Below are 23,279 nucleotides of genomic sequence, written 5' to 3'. Positions count from 1 at the left end.
CAAAAGGGCGCAAACGTAAAGGGCCAATAGTAGGCCTTGTTTGGATTTGAATTTTCCCTTTTGACACCTTGAAGGTAGTGAGGGGCTCAAAAGGGGGCTGCCACGGCCGAGACCCCTTTTTTCATTAGGTTGGCCGGACAGGTATGACATGACTCAAATGAGTTATGGCACCCCAATACGGAATGACAGTGGGACATTTATCCTATAAATCAATGGTTAATAAACTGCGGCCAATGTTTTTCAATGACATAATGTATTTGTATCATTGTATTTATTTTGGGAGAGGGCCGCAGGGTTTAGGTGTAGAGCAGCGTCAGCATCTCAGCACTAGTGCAGCAAAAGTGAAGAAAAAAAACAGAGGGCAAGCAGAGGCAGTTTCAATGTTGCTTCTTGGTAGGAGTATCTAGCCCTACACTATGAGCCAAAGGGATCAAATTTTCGAGAGTGAAAGGTTCAAAGTTAAGTGCCTTTGAATTGGTGGAGGTTTTTGATTTACTGATAGAACGACCTGGACTGCTTGTTTGTAATGGAGTCTTGGAGTACGAAGCATCTTTACCAGATATTGCACAGATGTGGCCTAATAGATATAAAGCTTGCCATCACCGAGAAGCTTGTTGTGTTGTCAGGGTCGTCTATGGCAGCAAAACGAACCCCAGAGCATGTGTAGGCCCTGCTTGGAGGTGGGACTGACCACTGCATAAAAGCTCTCTATACACTCCTTTACTGGATCTGACCTCGAGCCTCGCTCACGGGCCCTTTTTATTAACTTGTACACCACTGTCCTGGCCTGTACCACCTCAGGCTGAACAAACATGGGAAAACCACAAACAACCCTCTTATTATCTGACCTAATATGGTCTACCGCTCCCAACATTACAGAGCTCAAGGGTGGGTGGAGGTTTAGTTCTAATTTATGAGCATAGTTGGACTGCAGACATGCTTAATCTTAGCTAGTATGAAGCAGCGGAATGTTTAGGTTTTGTTAATATGATCTTGCTTACCTGCTCAGTCAGTGGTCTTTTTGTTGCCATGATAAGACAACGGGAAGAACTTAACAGGTTTCTTAACACCACTACTAATCCAGCCACACGTCATTTATTGTTTTGGGTGATTTTATTGTATGGATGTACCTGCTGGCTAACACAATGGCAAATGATTTTTAAAATATGATAGACTCGCTAAAATTGTCATTAAGAGTGGGGGCGGTGCTAAATGCCTAAATACTGTTTGCCTACTAAGATCTACTGACTTGGAAAAACTGAACACCGCTAGCTTAGTCTGGCCATTTTGAAGCTGAGATTTAGAATCACACCTGTGGGACATGGTAGGATAGTTGTTCCCGCACAATCCCTCCTGGAATTTACATTTTCAGGAGAAATTTGAAAGAGCGCCTTTAGATGGGATTCCACCATCTAATAGGGATGACATAAATTTTAATTATGATACATTTAGGGAATAGGTGAGTAATGGAGTAGAACATGCCTTTCCCAGGAATTAGAGCCGGCGCTCAAGACCACCTGTATCATGGTATGATGATATTGTGAATGACGAGAAAAGGTGCTGTGAAAATTGTAAAGAATATAGAGGTCCAATTATGCATAGGAGGTGAGGCAACAGTTAAGAGAGGCATTGGAAAAAGTAGAAACGCCTGGTCTGAGACTAAGGCCAAATTTTATGCAGAGAGGATCCTGTTGTGCTTCCAGAGAATTATTTCACACAATAAAATATTTAGCATCCACTTTATGAATCATTTCTAGAGCCTATGCCACCTGAGATCTGGCAGGAAGGCCACACATTGCTTTATATTGACCTGCAGGATATTTTTAATAAATCCATCCAGTTAACCATGGTTCTGAAGGTATGGAAGCAAGCATTAGTACCTCCCTCTTCTAAAAAAGCCCACAATTGACCCTGAAATCTTAGGTGACTATTGTCTAGTTTCACAATTTCCATAACCAGCAAAGATATTAGAGTGAGAAATAAATAATCATCTCATAGCTTACCTGTAGCTTTGTGATGTGGTATAACTAGCTTTTGTGGTGCTTAGAGCACTGAAACTGCACTGGTAGCAGCGATGGACAATTTGCGAGGACTGACTGACATGGGGCAATACTCAGTATTGGCTATTAGATGGATCCGTCCATTTTGACACCATGTCCCCTGAAAGGGTATGTACAAGACTGAGGGAGATACAGGTTCAAGATTTGACTTTGAAATGGCTGGTGGATTTTTTTTTATGACTGGGAGAGAAAAGGATGCACGACTGCCCCCGTATATCAAAGTTCAAGGTTTTGATACAAAAGGTGCCATAGGGTTCATTGCTTAGCCCCACGCTCTTTGACATCTATAGTCCCCCGTTGGCCATGTTGATTCATTCTGTTGGGTTGTCATTTAAGGATTACGCTGATGACACTCAACTTATTTTTTCCATGGATCATGATTCTTTGAACTCTGTTATTCCATTTCAGGAATGCCTGATAGTGGTATCGAAATGCCTGGCTCTGAACTCATTAAAATTAAATGCAGACATTTTTTTATGGTAACTGAAACCAAAGCACCACCTCAATTACCAGATGCATGGCGACCAACCAAATTGGGGCCTGCTCCAGACCAGTACATAGCCTGAGATTCCAGTTTGACATCAATCTCTCGCCAGGCAACTAAGCAAATAAGCTATCATCTAGCTGTTGTCTGCTACCCAAGCTGTTAAAGGCGAAATTACCATAAATACCAGCAAACGCATGCCTGTGTGTTAAGTGTAGAAAAAATATAACAATACTCTCTACTTAGGGAGCGCTGGCATGTGACCATAATTTGGCCGAAAAGTTAGCCCTTCAGCTACCTCGACATGCGCCATATGCTCAAGCTCTGCATGTGCTTCATTGGTTAACTGTGACAAACAGACTGAGTTCAAGACTCTGAGCATAATTTAGCTATTGGCGGACGGTTTACTATGTCACAACGATGACGGGTAGCCCGCCAAAATCTAAATCCCATTATGTTTGATTTCGGTAGATGAGATATCCGTCACCGTTGTGACGGAGTAACCCGTCTGCCCATACCTAAATAAGGCCCTCTGTGTTTTACCTTTCATGTATAGCACCGAACTGCCCCAAAGTATCTGTAAGAAGAATTCTAGCAATACTGATAAGATAAATTTCACAGGTCCTCTAATTTGTGTCAAATGTCTGTCCCTAGTTGGAAACGAGTAAAGATGGAGGCAGAACTTCAGCCTATTGCAGAAGATTGAAGGAATAAAGGACCTGTTACCTTCCAGAAAAACATTAAAGAACTGGTTATTTGCCAAATAAATGCTCGTGCAGGGCTGTTAAGATTCTGTTAGAGATTCTTAGTACCTGGGTGGCTATTAAGTAACAGGAGCTCTCTAGCAATATATTACAAATAAGGCTCCCTGTTTTCTGTTTTTGCTGATTTCTACAGACAAATACTTACAGAAAACGAAATATTTTATGTCAGTATTTATTTTTCAATGTGGATAAAAACAGAAATCAGGATCTTTTCTGAGCAATTTTAAAAACTATTAGTTAAGACTGCCAGTCCAATAGCTGTACGAATTGAAAGTTAAGGAGGTCAAAAAATAAAGGCATTTTAATAATGATGCTTAAAGAGCATTCTATGTGCATAAGATGTAGAATATACATTTTTTGGTTAAAGAGATATGTAAATATACTAGTTTCAGCTTCATTTTTCACCTAAAAGAAATATAGATAAATACCGATGGAAATGTCAAAAAATAAATACCATAAAACCGGGAGTCCTCATTACAAATCATGTATTTACACCACCGTGACAAATGCCTCCAAACACTTTAAAGGGTTAACCTCCTTCAAAGCCTTTTTTCCCTCCACAAAAGTGTTAATTTTCCATCCGCTTTAATATGATCACCATATCTTCTTTTTTAGCAAAGAGGTATGCTTTTTAGTCTCAAGCATTTAATGATCACTGCGGTTCCCATTTCGCTGCAAGTAGAGCATTTCTCCCTCTTTCCGGCAGGTGGCGCTGCGGTTAAGTTGCACAGGTGTGGTGTGCTCTTGCCCACTGGCGCTGCTCTCGCTGGTCAGATGCACCCTCTTGCTTGTTGCGCCTCTCCTTGTTCGCAGCTATATATATAGGCTTGTCATACACGGGCAGCTGAGCGCGCCGGGGTTAGTGGAAGTCTCGGAGCGCTACAGGGGCGAGCCGGGCAGCGGCAAGGGGTGGAGGGTCAGCTGGAGGGCGCCGGGCTGAGGCAGTCCCAGGGAGCGACACAGCCTGCAAAACGGGGACAGGCAGGGAGCAGCACATCCTCTGCTCTGCCTTTCCTTCCCAGGGTCACCTCCTTCCGTCCCCTGCGCGCCAGACTTCCCCGTGACTCAGGGCATCTTTTTTCCATAGTGCTTTCTTCCGGAGTCGCCCACGTTCCTCCCTGCATCTGACATTCCGTTTTTCACAATCCACCATATCTGATATTCCCTACCTTTCCCACCTCTCCCAGTGATTGTCTACACTTGCACACATTCTTCACTGTGTGTCTTCTAGACGCTCAGGTTCTTTTACATTCTCCCCGTTTTGTTTTGACAGCTCGTATCCCAAGTGCCTCTTTTGAGTACTACATTCCTCCTTTGGGCCCCGCATTCTACCTTCTCTCTTTGGTTTCAATATATCCCTTGTATTTTTCATTCCCACTTTTTAAGTGATACTGCCAGTTTGCAGATTTTAGGCATCGTTCCCTCTTCTCGTAATTCTTTGTAATATTTGGGCTTTCTGGCTATCTATGGGGCCTCGGTTTTGCTTTGGATCTTTTTGTTTTTAAAGTCTTGTTTTCTCTTCACCAATATTTCTTGCTCCTGCTTTTCTCTTGTTCCCTCTTCTCTTTTTTTTTTTTTTTTTTACTCATTAGTAGTTCCCTTTTCCCTCTGCATCTTAAACGTCTCAGCCATGCCAGCCAGTGTCCGGGGCCCATCTTGTGGCCTTCGTGTGACTCCCCATGCGAGTGATTGCATGTGATCCAGCATTTTATTTAAACTTCCATCACAAGCAAGAGACGTAGCTGAAGATGGCAGGAAATTGCCGACAGTGCACCTTTTATGGTGCTCCTTTGCCCCGGCCTCCCCTCTTCTTTTTTGTTTTGCTCTTGGGCATTCTACTCTGGCCCGTTGTGGTCACTGCCTCGAAGCCTGGAGCCATACTGCCCACTGAGCCGCCCCGTTCCATGGTCCTCGAAATAGCCACGGGGATCACCCCAGCGCCGACCGTGTCCGCCCGCACAACAGCAAACACTTCAGGCAACCACACGGCTGACGGCCATGGTAAACCGCACAAGCTCTTCCCTGTTCTGGGCTTCGACTACTCGCATGTCCAGACCCCTTTTGAGATCTCGCTGTGGATCCTGCTGGCCTCCCTCATGAAGCTGGGTAGGTGGCGCATATTTCTTATTCCAGGTCATGTGCATGTGCAAGCTTTCTGGCAGACATTTCGCTACTTCTGGCTAGGCGACAGTTGTCTTAGTTACTGGAATTTTGTCTAGTACAGAGCAGCCATAAAATAGCACAAAGGTTGACTGCCGTGTATTAATTAATATGTTGGCCAGTCCTTGCCTAGCATATGTCACTGAAAGGGCAATAGGGTGGTGTGAAGTTAATCATATGGCAAAGTAAGACTGGCTACACGAGCAATTTTGGTTAGTCTGGCATGTTAATGACTGAAACAACCATAACCTCGTTCAGAGGTAGAACTGGCCTTTGAAAGAGCTCACGCTGTTGAGAATCTCCTATAGGCCTCTCCACCTCTGATGCAGAATTGCAAATAAAGATTTGGCATAGGGCTATTTCATTATTTACTTGTAAATGAAAAAATACTTTTATCAGAAGAAAACATGTTTAAACTAAGGTTGCTTAGTTTTAGTGTGTATAATCTTTGAACCTCACTTGTAAATTAATATTTATAAAAGGATGATGCTTTCTGTGTTTGACGCTGCCCCTCTTTTTGTTGTGTATGTTTCTTTCATTGAAGAGTGTTACCGGACAATACATATTTTATCGTATTCTTGAGTGTATTTAATATAGTAGCACTACGCTACGAGTATTCTTTTTGCATTTTTTGTGAGGGCGGGGTTGGTGCGGCCTACCCGTTCATAGGGAACACAAGATGGATCACTTACTGTCATGGACCAATACATAGATGATGAAGAAAGCTGTGGCCGCAGCTTTGGAACTGAAGCACGTTCTGGCTTGCGATGCTGGGAGGTGTGTGGTTTTTTTTTTTTTTTTTTTTTTTTTTAGCAGTTATGCTGTCTAAGCACAGCATGGTCTCCAATAAGCCCTGTATGCTGTGCTGATCTATATCTTATATCTGGAGGTCTCTTCAGGTGTATGCGTTTTATACCTCTAAGGTTTTGGAAGGGCGGGCTTTAAAGATGCGGAAACACAACGCGTTCTTTCGATGTATTAACTCCGTAGTACTCGCGGAGCACGGCAAGACAGAGTATGAGGATACGCTCATTTGTTTTTTGAGGGGCATCCATATTAATACTAGGTTTCAAACATACCCAACGAGATTGATGATAACAACAATTCAATATATGTCAGTCAACGAATGAATCTCTAAAATTCGGCATAATTTTGATGGAGATCAGAGTCCTGAGGATGTCAAGGGGGCATTCCCCTGATGAAACACGTGTTGATGATGTTAAAAGACTGTGACGGGAATATTGTTGAACACAAGAATTGATAAGAAGACTAAAGAACACTGTGACATATACTACGGATGAACATTTCATTTATGGACATTTATAATTTGTTTTTCTTTATTATATGAGCGCCACTTAGATGTAGTATCACTTACTGTCATGGGCCAATACATAGATGATGAAGAAAGCTGTGGCCGCAGCTTTGGAACTGAAGCACGTTCTGGCTTGCGATTTTAGCAGTTTTGCTGTCTGAGCACAGCATGGTCTCCAATAAGCCCTGTATGCTGTGCTGATCTATATCTTATATATATCTGGAGGTCTCTTCAGGTGTATGCTTCGGTGAAAGGCATTACAGAGTAGCAAGTGTTGGCATAGGAGTGAAGGATGCATAATTTGGGGTATGGTATAGTTACCCTAAGAATTCCTTCTACTTCAGTCTTTGGGAGCCACTTTAGAGCTAGATTTACTTCGATTTTGATTGGGTTTGGATTATCAGTACTGCCAAGGTGTTGTCAGACCTAAACTGTCCAGTGCTATGCACACTGGATCTGAGGTTTGAATTTTCTTCTATAAAGCACTTATTCGAGTGGGACCTGAGGACTGAGGAAAAAGCATGGTAGACTCCACCTGTGGCCAAAAACCAAATTTAAAAACCGTTATATCAGTCAAATATATTTGACAAGATTGGTATTTAAAAGGTATTACGTATTTAAGTGACTACATTTGTGCTTGGTGGGAATTCTTAACTTTACAAAAAAAGATGTGACCTGGTTATATCCATTTAACAATACAGATGCAAGCAACGTCTATGGGCTGTCGCCTATAGATGTTTGTCAGCAACGCATTTTGTTTTTGTTGCTCATCTTTTGGGTCATATATGTGTTTTTTTTTTTTTTTTTTTTTTTTTTTTTTCCTTTTTGTTCTACCCACCCCGTAGGCTATTTGATATTTCTTATTGGGTAATATTTAATTCACTTATGCACTCATTTATTGTATGTCATGTTATTATAAAATCTTAACAGAATACCTGAGATTAACAGAGAGCTTTCCAGAGTTCAAATGCCTGTCTAAAAAATGCAGACTGGCAAGGTAAATAAGAAGGCTGCGACCTTGAAGAGCGATCGCTTGGCCCACCTACTGAATGCTTTATATACCAGGAAGAAGGTCTACAGTGGAAATCCTTTGAGCACTGACAATGTGAAGAGCTTAGGGTGTCTGTGACCTGGCCAGCTTTGTCAAGTTAGCTGCAGCATGTTGTATATGTTGGAACCTTTTACTATTTGTAACTGGACAGCACAGTTAACTGGCATTCTTGTAATCCATTTTAGTAGGACTGGATTATTCAATACCACATCTCTGTTGCTTTGACATGGAATATCAAGGTTGGTGGTCAATTCTTAATGCTTTTTAAAATTATGCACTTTAATCACTTTACACAACTGTTGATAGTATGCCAATGTGCAATGGTGCTTATTTTAGGGTGAAAGGCTGTTTCTCTTACTAGCGTTAAAACTCCTGTCCAGCAGACTTCAGTGGCGAGTGTTTATTAGCTTATGAGGGAGAACATTAAGCAGCTGCGCCGGTAACGAGTGGCCTGCTTCTGTTTGGGGCACCTCTTTGGCATTTACTGCTGCTAATCAGTGATTTGCTTTACCCTTTTAGTATCCACGCCTTTCACTCTTGTAGTGCAGACTTGTCAATTCAAGCTAAAAAGCAGGAAGTCTGTGTTTTGGACTCTTAAGAAGTCTAAACAAGTTAGTGTGGTGCACCCTCTAAGAAGTACCTTTACTGAGCATCTTGTACTGTCAAAGTGTTGTTTATTTTGTCAATGTGTTAATATGTGGGAGAAGGAATTCCCTACTGGCGTTTCTAGTTTGCTAATTGGCCATAACGGTGCTCATGCTACATGTGATCCTTGACACCTCTACTGCGTGATGGTAGGTATGGGTCAGTAGCAAATAGTTTTACGTGAAGGAGCCATATGGAGCTACGCACTGTACTTCAAAGTTGCTTTGGAGTTTTGTATTCCGAGGATTTGACACTTTCATGTCAAGTTTTACTTCAGCATTTAAATTCTCCCTGCACCCCAACTGAAAACGTTACCACTTCCATTATAAGATTAAAAAAGGATCCATGTCACAAAAGGCTCAATGGTCCCGTCCTGAGCTTTGCTTTTACAGACACTTATAATCTGTTGGTTTAGTTCAGTTTTGATCATTCAGGGGAGCCCACCAACTACCTGGGCGTGTTACGGTGTGAAATAAAGGCTGAGGTCTGGAGCACTGTTTCTTTGGCGTCATTCAGTCGCTTTAACAATGAGTGGCTCGCCAGTGTTTGTTTAGTTGAAAACAATTCACGTTTAGCGAGTACAAGACTACATTTTTGGGGTTTAAGTGGACCGGGTCCTGCTGGGACTGAGCACCGACCCTTTCGGGCTCCATTTTTTTGCCCTCACCCTCCGGGTGAAAAAACTAAACTCTGTAGCAGATCCACCCTTCACTGCCTTTGGAGTAATTTCAAAGAGGCTCGTTTTAGTTCTTTCACAGTCTCCTTATTTCAGAGCTGAAGTATTTTCAATGATATAAATAAGCAACAACAATGACTTCATTGTATATATTATACAGCTAACAACCATTGTCAAAGCCAAAAGTCCTGGATTGTTGTAGATGTAATTTTACTTGTATGATCTATCTGGATGCAATGATGGAAATTAAGAGCAAAGTACCAGCTGGGCAGCACACTGCTTAGCACGGACTTTTAGTTTACGTGTTTTTTAGTCTCAATCGCATCAGCCACGCCTCTTTGAGAGACCACCCCTTCAGTTTTTTCATCCCACTTAAAACACTGATTAAGACTCCGATGTATCGAGCATGCTTTTCTTATATTTGGAAACTGATAAATGCATCAACGCCATCCGACCCAATGACATGAGGGCCACAGAAGGCAGGTCTGGTGTTCACATGTTGAGGCTAGAGTTCCCCATATGGTAATGCAATCATTGAAACCACACGTCCTAGCATGCAATATGCTATTGAAAGAGAGATGAATGTGTTGGTATGGGGACACACGTTTCACAATTTCCGGTTGTAGTTGGCAATACCGTTTTTTTCTTTGTTGCCCTCCGCTTTAATAATCCTGTCGAGACGCCACTGGTAGGAAGTGGTTGAGCAGCGCCTGAGCACAAGGTCTTCATTGATTCGTGCTGATTTAAGCCTTTCTAGCGCCTATGGGTGCAGGCAGTGCTTTAAATGGAAAAATAGAAGTGCAGGTACTCTGTACCAGAGTACCTGCTTGTTTCTGAGAAGTGCCGGTACTCTCCTATTAAAAGTATTACGTTTTTCTTGAGATATGCCGGTACTATCCCTCTCAAAATAAAAAAGTGCCGGTACTCAGTACCGGAGAGTACCGGCCCATTTAAAGCACTGGGTGCAGGCAGTCGATGTGCTTTGAGGTGGAAGTCTGATTGATTTATTTCTAATCCCCACGCTCCGTAGCTGTGGTACCCGTGTTTACGCCGTGCTGGTTTACGTCTCCCTAAACTACAGCTCCTGACGGTAGCATGTAGCACTGTGCTTGCTGGAGTGTTTCCAGGAAGCCCCAGGGGACTCCCTGGAAACCCCGAGACCCGCCCAGGTTGGATTTCGAGATGAGGAAAGACTTCTGGCACACCTCCAACCGCTTCTCTGGCGGCGACAGATTTAAGGCCCTTGAAGAATGTCATATTACTTCATGCGACTTCGAACTTTCCCTTCCACACCTTCTCAGTTTTACTCCTTCCTGCATTTTGTAACAAGAAGCGTTGCCCAGTCTTATGTATCCATTGGTGCGCTTCTTTTTGGAGAGAAACTAAATGTCCCTTAGTTTCTACAAGGGCATGAATGTTGCTGACATTTTGCGGCAGCACCGGTTCTGCTGTCCCTACGACATTGAAAACGTCGGTGTATCGATTTGACATTTGAGTGTGTAATAAATGAATATGTGAAGCCTAAATAGCAAAAATGTGGTATTGCCCTATCAGGCCGTCTCGTGCTTCTGGTAACATGATAAACCACGGGATCAAAATGTTGACTGTTTGCTCTAAGTTTGACCAGAGCCCTTAAATGACTTTAGACATTGCACACTTCCAAAGTCACCCTTGCATCTGGTTTAATACACTTTATTTACCTAATTACCAGGCGAATTACATTTATTGTTAACGCTGCTGTAATTCGGTAATAAACACTTGAGTGTGGTTTACTTCTTCTTTTTTTTTTCTTCATAAATTGCATCGTGACTATTGAGAACTGGTGAACTAAAACGAAATAAAATGTACATTAAATATTTTTTTAAGTAAAAGTAGAGCTCAAAACTGTAGTTAATGGGAACACCGTAACACCTGTAATTCACATCTTTGATGTCGTGTGTGAATTACGGGTTTCGAAACCATTCGGAATTGTTTTTTTTTTTTTCTGGGGGGGGGGATGAAACCTCATCCCGTTTAATGAGATCTATGTGCTCCATCTTTGTAACATTGTAGGGCGTCGCCTGACCTGTGTGATTTGAAGGAGTCTGCATGAAATTAGCAAGTATTTGCTTTGCTATAGGAAGAAGTTTTGTCTGAGCTCATTTGCCGATGCTCTGTAATTAAGTCCAATGCAGTGTCTAATAAACCTATAAAGTTTTTGAGCCATGAGACCCATTAGCCGCATGTTTGAAAGCTGTTAGTTTCACGTTGTTTATGGTAATTTTACTAAACTGAGATTTTGTAGTGTGCTTTTTTTTATTTTATTTTTTTTATAAATTAAACACTGCTTGGGTATGCTTGGCACTGTCCTCTTTTTAGCCACAAAGCTCCTTCTTTGCAGGTGGCTAGTGCTTGCTGCACACGTCGGGTATGTGTCTGTTCCCCAGTGTAGTCTTTCTTAGATCACTGACAGCCTCTTGATATGTTGCATAACCACTAAGTTGGCACTCTTGTAGCTCGCCTCAGGCCAGGCTTGAATGGACATGGAGTGTAAATATCTTTTGCCCTTCCGAGGAAGGTTAACTCGAACTAATAGTATGGGAAACAGTGTTCAGCTTATTGTTGGGTGTGGTCGGAAGCTTGTATTGCGAGGCGCCCACAGGTGACTGGTGTGAGGGCAGTGGGAAGTCTGCATCAAAAATCTCACTTTAGTAGTCGTTGTAACTTTCCAGTGTGCACTGGGGAAACCTAACGTGGTGAGCAGCTCTCACTGTTGGATGCGGTGTGGAACTTGAGTAGTGAATCTTGCGTCATGAAAAGCAGTCACTGGCAGGCAGTGTTACTCTTGTCTTATGAGAACCCCTTACTAACAGGCAGAAGCTTACCTTGTTAGAATCACTTATGAGTGGTATGCAACGTTTGTGTTGTGACAACCACTTACTGGTTAACTCTGAAGTGCTCACTGAGAGGCAGTGCGAGAAGCTTTCCTTATGGGCGTCCTGCATTCATATGGGTTGTGAGAAGCCATTGCTAGTGGAATTTGCCTGAATTGCAAGAGGCTGTCACTGGTGAGCAGGGTGACATTGCCCTTGTCTTAGGCCAGGCCTGTGCCAGTGATTACGAAGTGAAGTGCTCTAAGTAACGGGATACACCCTCACTGTGTTTTGACCAGACTTTTCCAGCGTTGACAACTGTAGTACTGTGAGGGTCAAGATCACCTTCTCCCTGCCTACATCTTTGTCATAGGCCTGACCACACCACAGATGATAAACTGAGGTGCTCTGATGCCCTTATCAGGGCAGCAGTGTCCACTGTGCCTTGTCTGCAGTCTGTCATTGACCAGACTGCCACTCATAACAAACTGATGCACTCTAAGGGACGGCATCCTCATCACCCCCTCCCAAACCTGCTCCTGTATGTCGTACGCCAGACCATGCTAGTGATGATGAAGGATGGAAGCTCCTCTGCCTATCTCGTGTCTCCATTCTTTGTCATATGCAGGACCACGTTACTGATGAATGTAGCGAGGTCAAATTAGCATTTCCCGACCATTGCTTCCAACTGACCCCAGTTCATGGTTGGAGTTACATTTCTTTTTTTTTTTTTTTTTTTTTTAACTTTTATTGTTTTGCAGATGGCTCAACTCAATATTAGACAGAATTAGTGAGACTTTTGATCTGAGCGGAAAGGGCTGTGTGTCAAACGTGCTTATATCAAGAATATCTAGGTCCATAAAACTTCTCTGGTTTCTGTTTAAAACCTAATCCTCTAAAGGAACTTCTGGACACTTATCACTTAAAACTACTTGCATATTTGGACATCTTTTGGATAGACAAGACATCTGCCCAGCTACATCCTGCAGGTGCTTGATTGCTGCTGGAGCTGACCTGCCTGCAACCTGCAGGTAGCACTTTCAAATATCTCCCATCCTTTAATCTTTTAAAGGTGAACAAATCAGTAGTATTGAGCTGGGTTACTGCACCGCCAATTATTTAAACCTCAAGAGACCAGTTAAAGTGTTAAACATTGTATGTTTTTATTGCTAAGGTTTCTATGTCTAGAGTCTCTGACCAGCTCGCAACTCCTGTAGTTGTCCGATGCATTGGAGACAGTGCAGAAGAAAAGTGGCCTTGGGGAATGATGCATAAATGATGAGCATTAATAGTTGCCTAATGCATGGTGCTGGCTTGCTAGGCCGTATTTGGAGCCTTTGCAGCTCTCCCTGTTCTAGCGCAGGATCTTTTCCACAATCATGTTAATTGGGCTTGGTCAAAATTGTAATTATTTTAGCAAAATTACTGAAACTTCCACAAATTATGCAACGTTTGCATCATTTTTTTTCCCATTGGCAGATGAAATTGTGTAGAAAATAGCACTAGCAGATGTTTATTCATTAAACAGTACAGCGCTGCTATCTTAAGTCACAAATTGCTGGCAAATCCCATATTGCTCTGAAAGTGTTGCTGCGTAAACCTGTGACATTTTAATGCAATTGTATGAAGCTCTGCATACAAAAGTTTCACTCACCTGTTAATCTATGACAAGTGTGTAATATTTGTACGCTTAGGTCATCCACACAGGTGTTAATTAGCATGCAGATCTAAACGTTTTCAGTATACAACACTGACATTCACTTAACCCAGTTTTATTCTTTAGCATAAACTTCATGTTTCTCCAAATGGAAGTTGAGATCTGGAAGTTTAAATTCTGCTATAGATTATAGCGTATTTCTCAGTTTTTAGGTCTCGGCGCTAGACATGCTATATCTACTTCGTGGGTTTGATGGAACCACTGTCGCTACATTTTGCCCTCTCCCCATTTGTCAAGGGCATGCACAATTCATGCCTCTTCTGGTGTTTAGCCCTCCCAAAAAGCACCAGCCACCTACCGTTAAACATACACAGCGGCCATTTTCATGATTTGTTTCGGGGCTACTTCTTATTTTTGAAAATGGGTGACTGGTCCTGCTACACGTTGGGAGCAGTTCACTGTTGGGACAGGCTTTTTCTGCAGAACATAAAATATATATATTCTATTTAGTACTTCCTAACGCTGTGTGTTTAATTAAGCTAACTTGGGGGTTCGGGCTATGTTTGTAGATCATTTGCTCTGCATTTAAGTGATGTAGCTCACGAATTCAGGCTTTAGTGTTGGATAATGACCCCGACATAGAGCCTGGAAGGAAAGGCTGCATTACTGGCAGATTTTCTTCATCTTGGTGTGTGCGCGCACCCCATCCTATACTATGCAAACAAAACATGTTTCTACAATATGCTGAATAACATGTGGACACTAATGCTGTATGTACAGATTGCGTAGGAACCTCTATGCACATTTGCAAAACATGAATTATAGCCTTCCAAATGCAGCAAGAGACACGATTTATAAACATAAAGCATGATTTTCAGAACGTGGTAATTTTGTATGCCGTTCCTTTCTCGTAGTTCTGCGATAGTGCATGCTCTGCAGCTTCTCTAACAAAACACTGTTAACCATTGGCAAAGCCAATTGGTCTTTACACTCCGAGAGCTAGAGGCGTTGGCAATGTAAATGCATTTGTGTACGGCTCTGGGGCTATTTTTATTTATATACATTAATGTTGCAAATGCCTATAGCTCCCAGATTGCTGAGACCTATTGGTTTTGCCAATGCTTGTTCTGGTTGTGGAAGCCGTTCCTCCGACATTATGCTTATGCTATGAACGTTTAGGAGCTTTTAGCTGCCTCTACATTTGAAGATTGGAAGGGTGATGGGAGGAATGCTTGTAAATGGTCCAAACCTGAGGCAGTTCTTTCTTTCTACGGCATTCCAGCCTCTTATGGACTGGTCCCTTGGGGAGCAGACTTGGTACTAATTTGCATAAGGTGGGTCTTTCTAGAGTGGCATAGTGGACAAAAAATGTGGATTAGAATACTATGCAGAGTGATTGCCAGTAGTTGTCAGCATTTGTCTTATATCCCTTTGTGTTTTATCGTACGTTTAAACATCGCACCACTCCTTAATGCTTAAAAATGTGATCATGGCTCAATTATTATCCTGTATGCACTTTGCCTGCTAGATCGTTTATGAACCTGAATTAAGTTGTACAGTTTGGAATGGTGACACTTCTGTGGCATTTTCCTGCAAAAAATGTCCAGAGTTTATGGAAAATGTCTGAAAATATCCTAGCACAGATTATTTGTACAAATACCACTGAAGTTAAAATATTTGATATTTGTCCTTAAAAATATTTTAATAAATAAGAACTGTAGTGTTACCGTGCATGTCATGATAAAGATATTCCTGTTTCTTTTTCTTGTGTGATAATTGTATATTGCTCCAGTCTTTGTGCTGTACCTGTTCTTTGTGTAAAAGAAACTTGCACTGCTGCAGGCCGTACTGTTTCCGTCCTATGTGAAACTTTGAATTATGAGGACCCTTTTTGCTACTGTAAAGGAAAATCCATTGGGGCTGCCACTGCTTTGCTCGGATAGCAGAAATCACCAGGAACCAGCTGTCTAAAATCCACACAGATGGTCTTGATCCTACAGGGAATGGAAGTTCACTCAAGAATAAGATTGACTCCCAAGGCGGGCAGCACTGCCCCACGATCTGGTAGGTTTATTTCTGTTAGTTGGCCAAGGACATTGAGAAATCCTCTTGGTACCTGACATTGGCCATTGGCAATCGGGCTTTATCATCTATTCCTGCATTGCCATACCAGCATTTTTTAGGGTTGAGCCTGCGTTGCATGCGTATCGCAGCGAGACGCTTTAGGTATTAGAAAAGGGCTCGGAGCCCTGTCAACTTCACGTCCGTGTTTTTTATTGGTTCGTGGGCTTGCCTAATAAAATCTGCTGACTTTCATTAGTCGAAGGCATGCACACGTCATGCCTTTTCCGGTGGCTAGCCCTCCTCGAGCGCATCGACCAAGTACAGAAAACATGCGAGGCTCGCTGTTTTCTGTCGGGCTCATGGACTTCTTTTTCTCCAATTTATGAGTGCGATCTCGCTTGGCAGAAGTCGAGCGCTTTACATAGTTAATTTCACTTTTTCGGGTTAGATACATAAATGCACTTTCGCCTGATAGGTTAAAAGTCGGGTTAGGAGTTTACAACGCGATGAGCTCTAACATGAGCAAACGCGAGACCCGTTGCATTGCAAATGCTTGTTTTTGTTTTCAGAAACTTACGGGTCACAAGGCCGTCACACTTTAAACGTAGTTCTCCTTTGCCTATTATACGTTAGGAACGAAAGGATGAGTTTATCACTTTGTGATTTATACCATGGGCTTGTTTGATAAGCCTGGGAATGGGCTGCTCTTCGCCCTTGAACAGTATGAACTAATTTACAATGTCGAACCTATTCAGTGCTGTGGATTTAAACATGTTTAAATGTGCGCTCTCAACTTGAAAACATCAGCCACATTCCTCTCCTCTTTTAAACATGTGATTTGAGTGTCTCTCTCTCTCGTGGATGTCTCTAGTTGTGGCTGTAGCACGGTTTGCACTTCCAGGTTTATTTTTTTTTGGGTTGGCTCTATGGATAACTGTTTCTGTTACAATTTATATTTTTCCTGGCTCAGATCTTGATGCAGCAATTCCCATGTGCACCAATTCTGGATTTATGTATATTCAGTCTCTCCTAAGACCACGTTTTTCACATGGCTTAAAAGAACGTGGTACATGTCTTATTTTTTGGCATTTATATAGTACAAATCTGCCATTGGAGTGGCATTGCAGTGCAAATGTGACGGCTCTGAGGATTCCATCTCCGAGTGGAGTCTGAGCCAGCTTGTGAAGCTGTACTAACAGTAGTGTAAACGAGTGCTCCTATGCTGGGTGAATGTCTTCTTTAATGAGCTGTTGGTGAATGCTCTTGGTGTTTGGTAGTTGGAATCGCATGGCTGCACGGACAGGCTTCCGCTTTTTCTAGGCTAATATGCACGACCCTTGTCTGCAGAAGAATGAGTGCAAAGAAGATGGTTGTGAATGCCGTTGGATGCTGTAACCACCCATACTTGGGACATGTTGGATTTATTAGATGTGTGGCCTTACTGTGTTCTTTTGGATGGTAAGCCTTGTGGAGAAAGTTCTTCTGATCATGATGATACTCATATCTACGGTATATTTATGCTTTGTTGGATGACTGTGCAATATTGGCATGTGGTTAGAGATGTGTGGATGAAATGTAGTCTCCACGTTTAAGGAGACTTCCGTATCACTCCAAGTATTACAGAAGTTAAGAAAATCGAAAGATTTGTGGGGTGGTAATTTTTAGACCATCGTTTTTTGTATGCCTTGGAAGTGGCTGCGGTCTGATGGGTGGTGGAAGCGGTAGCTGCTTACTAATATAGCATGAACACTCAATGGTGGTGCCAAAATTACTATGGTATTGGTTTTTCTTGTGCATCACTGAATCCAAGGAAGAGAGATTTGTGTGCTGAAGTCAGGTGTCAGCCCTAGCATTACTGTGTGATGACAAAACCCAGTGTTCCGGTTGTAGCTGTGGTACCTTAAAACAGTTTTACCATTTCCTAGTTGAGTTTGCCTTTTTGACACTGTTTACTTTGGGCTCTTTAGACCAGAGCCCGTATGTGTGCCAGAACTCGGTGACCAGGAATATGTGGTCAAGGAACAGCTACATTTCTTCTTTCATCGTCCCAGAGAAACTCCATTGCCATTAATGGGTAACTGCCTTGTGGTGGCAGTATCTGTTGAAAGTAGCTTCTCTAATAGAATTTTTTTTTTTCTTCTACTACTAAGTGGAAGCTTTGTCTTTCCAATCTACTTCGTAGACTGAATAATTTTGGTGTGATTACCCTTGATCTCTACTTTTTTTTTTTTTTTTTTTTTTTTTTTTTTTTTTGTCTAACTCGTAGTTTTTTGTCAAACTAAGATTCCTGATTTCATGGGATAGATGCATCTAGGGGTGTGGAATAAGCCCAATGCCCAGAACATATTGTTTAGGGTCAAGGAAAACACGTTTTCATGTTTATTTTGTCCTTGGGACAAGTAGGCCCAACCCCCTGCAGCACAAACCCTTTGGATGGCAGTTTACAGGGAAGGGAACTGTCTGCAGTTGGGATAATGTTTGTCCATATATTAATGCTGTTCGAACTTGTATTCATGATTCATTAATGCAAAGCCTTTATTAGGGTGAGCAACCTAAATAAATGTAAGGTCACACTGCACTACTGACAATGGTACCAGTAAAAAAAAAAAAATAATAATAATGTGTACATACATTTGAAGAGTTGAACATTATGAGGCTATGTATAATGCTCCCAGCATGCTCTTGCTAGGTGCAAATATTTGCGGAAGCTTGTATGCAAGATTGTTGATTCTTCTTTGCTTTCCAAATAAAATGTGTAGGAAAAAAGTTTGCTAAATTACTGTGAAATTGTAGGTACTATTTAATTGAAGCTTCATTTAGTAAACTGTGTTGCTGCATCCTAGTATTTCCAAACAGTATTCATAATGGAAAATCAGTTTAACCGTTTTCAACAAGAATATGGGAAACATGAAAATAAACAAGCACTCGCAAAGCCAACCAATATGACATTGGTGGTCAGTTTTTTTTTTTTGTTTTTTTTTGGGGGGGGGTTTGTCAATGCATGTCTTATTTTGACATAGATTTGTAACACTTTATGGTTATGGGAGCTGCCAGATACTCACCATTGTAACAAACACTGGCAAAAAGTAAACAAAAAAAATTTACTCAAAGCACACTTTGCCACAGTAGTTCATGGCACGGAATGAAACTTTGTGTGTGAATATGCTCCTTGTGGAAGAGCCGAAAGCCGGCCGATAGATGGATAGAGACAAATAGAACTTTAATAAAATTAAAGTGTTGGTTAACGTCCGATCTAATTGGGGGACAATTCTTAAAGTCACAAAAGTGCACCCATGGCATATGTCTTTACATTAGTGGCTTTCATGAATTTACAGAAGAAGACCAGGAAATTGTACACCTAGAACGTACTTGTGAACTGTATTTTTAGCACAAGCAAATGTGGCTGGGTAAATTTGCTCACACGTCTTTTGAGCGTTTTCAAATCCGCTTTCCCTTCAACTACTTTTTTCAAAAAAAAAATTTCTCTCCCACCATGGAAGAACTTCTACTCCTGCCCTTGTCCGTAGTAAATTTCCAGTCTATCTTGGTATGGGAAAAGATTAGGGAAGAGCTAGTGAAAATCCTTAAGACATTTTAGTAGGTTTGCACAGACTGAAAGGCATTCCAGTCCTGGAACTATTGCTTACTGTTTCCTCCAGCCCCAGTTTGTAGATATGCGGAAAGGTGGCAAAATAAGGAATTTGCTATAGTAGTGCTTGACATACCTAGTCTTCAATCCCTGCTATAATCCCAGGCATAATCGGAAAGGCTACTATCTGAGCTCCTACAAAACGAGATTGCTGCCAAAATTTGTTGCTGCACTACATGGCAACAAACAGACAACTAGAGTTTTTTTTTATTTTTTATTTTTTTTACAGGACAAGTAGACTTATGAAGCCACCTGTACCATGGACAAATAAGTATTTTATTAAATTATACAAACCTGGCATTGAATGCTTTTTTACCCCCATACAGAGCAACCCCCTCAACGTTCCTGTGCAAGGTTTTTGTAATGCCGACCAGACAGGTCTTTGGGTTTGACCCATTTCACATTATTGAGGAAAATCACTTTTCCTTTAGTTCCTTTCTGCCGTTGGACTCATCCTCCGAACAGCAGGAATTGTGCAACTGGCTGGCTCTGAATCAATTTTCTGTCCTTATTCTGGCTTGCTTTTACAAAACAGGTCTGTTCCATCATAGAAAACCCTTGATTGGTTGGCCACCTGATTGGATCATGACTTGCCCAGTTTTCTCAGAAGTGATTAACATATCCAGCAAGTACAAAAGGATATCCATGACCTCAATTACTTTTATGCTAACGCAGACATAATGAAGTGTATGATTTCCAGTTGTTATCCATTGCGCAACAAAGACCTGCCTCCCGGAATACTGAACAGTTACCTGGAGAGCCAGAAACACCTTGCCTTGAGGACTCTGACCACTGGGAAAGTCTCTCTTGAATGAGCAAGAGACCAGGGATACCCAGAACTGAACCTCTGCTACTACGAAGTGTGGATTATCTGGTGTTTGATTGGTGAGCAAATAAGTGAGTTTGCTGCCCCTGAAAGCATCTCTAGGCAGCTTCCCTACCCGCTGCCATAAACTCCTGCCTCTTTCTCCTGCCAGATATTAAGTCTTTTGACTGACTCCTTCCCTATTGGGATGTGAGCATGACTGGCTGGAGACCTCATGTTCTCTCTATAGGTGTTTGAGAGAGGATGGTGTCAGTCCTCTCTACTTGGGCAATGAACTTTAGACTTCTTCATAACTTTTTCATAACTCTAAGATACCTCTTAATGGAGCCGTGTAATTCATGGCCGTAGAATTCCAGGATTGTCAGCAGACTGCTTTGAGTTTGAAGTGTGATTGAGTAACCTGGCACCACCAGAAAAAGGATACCACCAACAGTCCAGGTGTAAGCCATTGGCCTCAGAAGTTTATCCGTTTTACTACAGCAAATAGAAGCTTTTGTAGACCATTAATTGAGGGAACCCCTAGGTGCTCCTACCCATTCTAAAATTCCTTTTTTGTGGGTGTTTTTTTTTAATTTTTTTGTTGTTGTATACACACATCAATCTTAGGCTTGTGAGTAGCAAAAAACCTTGGCGCACAGTACAATAACCTTGTAGTTCCATTGGCATTCTTTGGTAGTGGCTCCTTGTCAGCTTGCTGTGGTCTACATTGGGCGGATCCATGATCTTTCAGAGCATTTCTCCCCGGGTCACTACGTCGTCTGTCAGGTTATCATCTTTCTGAATAGTTTATATGCTGGTCATCTGCTATTGCCCATAACCAAAATGTCAGGGCACTCGTGTATTCCAAGTTCAATCTTAAGTAAGTGTCTTGTGGTCCAATAGTAAGTATTCAATGCCAGTGTCCAATAAATTTCGCTGTCTGACCAGGATTTGTGAAAAAGCAAAGTTCAATTTATTCTTGAGATAAACAGTTCATCACAGCAACTATAGTCGTCCTTGGAATCAATATCCATGTAGCAACAACAGCCAACCGCGAACACGTGTTTCGTCCTATAAGATAATAACCTCAAAGTCACTGATACAACGAAACTCCGCGAGTATTTGAACGCGGTTTTCGCATCACTGATTCTTTGCTTGATAGGTCAATTTTACAATTTGTCTCATTAATACACGCGTGGAAAAAATAATTTTGGAACATAATAAGATTCTATAATTGATTAAGGGATTGGATTAGTAGCTTTAGAACTGCTATGGCGAAGCCCTGATGAAGTCTTTGCTTTTTCACAAATCCTGGTCCGACAGCGAAATTTATGGGACACTGGCATTGAACACTTACTATTGGACCACAAGACACTTACTTAAGTTTGAACTTGGCATACACGAGTGCCCTGACATTTTGGTTATTGTTATTAGTTTCCTTGGAAACATTAGAGGAAGTAGGGAGATCCTCTTGCCAGGAGCACCATGCCTAAGATAGCTTTTTAATATTACTGTGTAGATTTACTGTGAGCGCTCATTGCCTATGTTATTCTTCCTATTTGCCTCTGCTTTGTCATCTGCTATTGCCCACTCTGACAGGTCCGCCTTCCATGCTGTTACTTCTGGAGCGCTAGACGCTATCCAGAGTATCACTATTCGCCTCCACGCCAGCAGTTCACCCAGCACCAACATTAGTGCCTTAATGTTAAAATATTTAAAATGCTGCATCACACGCAGCGGGTGCAGTTTAATAGAGCCCTCTACTTCCATTTCCCCAAAATGTGGAAAATCTCATGCAGTATCTTCCATCATTACTGTCAGTTGTGGACAAGACCACGTCCGATGCAAATAATCGGCAGAGGGGACCCTGCACCTGCCACAAGGAATTGGGTTAACCAGATACATCTGTCAGGTTGACGTCCCGTATGTCCTAAATAGTGAAATTGTATCAGTTTAAATCTGGCGGGCTGGGGAAGAGCCTATGAAGACACCTGCCTGACCTATTTATTCAGAAGCCTTCTTCCATTAGTCAGCGCCCCACCGATCTCAAAGTCGGTCAGGTGACCACCCCCCCCCCCTTATCCATCACCAAGTATGCAGGTGCGTTATTAAGTGACTACTGCCCACTAGCCACTGTCGATAAGCTATGTGCGCCTGTGGCTGGTCTGGAAAAGGCCAATTTCCCTGCGTCACATAACCCCATTCTAACGTTCCCTAACTGGCACCTGTCCATTGCTTTGGGGGAGGTTCCTAAGTCTCCTGAGATAAGTGACCTGAAGTACACAAGGGGTATTGTGAAATGCGGGGCTAGCACCGTATTCTGCTGTTCACATCAGTGCAGAATTTCGGAGACAATTCAAATGCTTCCTGGAGGAAGCGCATTGATATGTAGTTCGGCCATCGAGAGGAACGTTAATTCATCCGCAGGGTTATCAGTCCTCAGCACCAAGTGCTAGGCGCTTCGGGATTTGTCCTTTGTGCTCTGTATTCAACTGGTGGTGTTCTACATCCCTTAACCAAGAAATAAATTTAGGTGATCATGCACCCTTGTGCCACGTTTTATCTGTGTTCAAAATGCTAATCCTCCTCCTTGAGGCATCCTGGACTACTCGACCAGGTACACTAAGAAGACAAGGACACAATGTCTTGGCTAATTTTTGCAAGGGGAAACATCCATTGCCCCGAAACCATGAGGATGTACTTCAGTACACAACAGAGGCATTGCCCTGTCTGCCCAAGGGCCTGAAGGAAAAAAGGCTGACTGGGTGAAGTGCCACAGCACTAGCTGGTGTCGGCAGCAGAGATAAATGTCTGGAGCGTTCTCCAGCCTGTGGGCGCATGCCATTCACCCGCCCCTGTACACTGGACAGTCTTTACTCGCTGCACAATGACAGGAATTCTTTGTGGCATCTGCCTGTCCTTTTCATATCAAGATGACTGTGGGTGATGCAACGGGCGGACAGTTTTGTGGTCACAAAAAAAATCATATTTTGCAGTGCCCAGGGTGTCCTGCGCTGTAACCGGTCTGTGTTCCGGGAGATTCCGCTCAGTCCCTGGTATGGGCAGTCTCGCCTCTCCACCTCAAATTATAGGAGCCTTC

General features: G+C 42.3%; 1 protein-coding gene across 1 annotated transcript in view; it reads left to right on the top strand.

The window, feature by feature from the left end:
* Positions 1 to 4,133: 4,133 nt before the first annotated feature.
* The window catches only part of SLC9A1 (solute carrier family 9 member A1), a 216,620-nt gene continuing 197,474 nt past the window's right edge, over positions 4,134 to 23,279 (top strand). The window contains exon 1 of the mRNA XM_069224079.1: positions 4,134 to 5,414. Coding sequence (XP_069080180.1) covers positions 5,057 to 5,414 — 358 coding nt within the window. The 5' untranslated portion in view covers positions 4,134 to 5,056. The remainder of the gene's footprint in view (positions 5,415 to 23,279) is intronic.

The sequence above is a fragment of the Pleurodeles waltl genome, chromosome 3_1, assembly GCF_031143425.1.
Source record: "Pleurodeles waltl isolate 20211129_DDA chromosome 3_1, aPleWal1.hap1.20221129, whole genome shotgun sequence".
Lineage (NCBI taxonomy): Eukaryota > Metazoa > Chordata > Amphibia > Caudata > Salamandridae > Pleurodeles > Pleurodeles waltl.
This window is presented reverse-complemented; position numbering and strand designations above follow the sequence as displayed.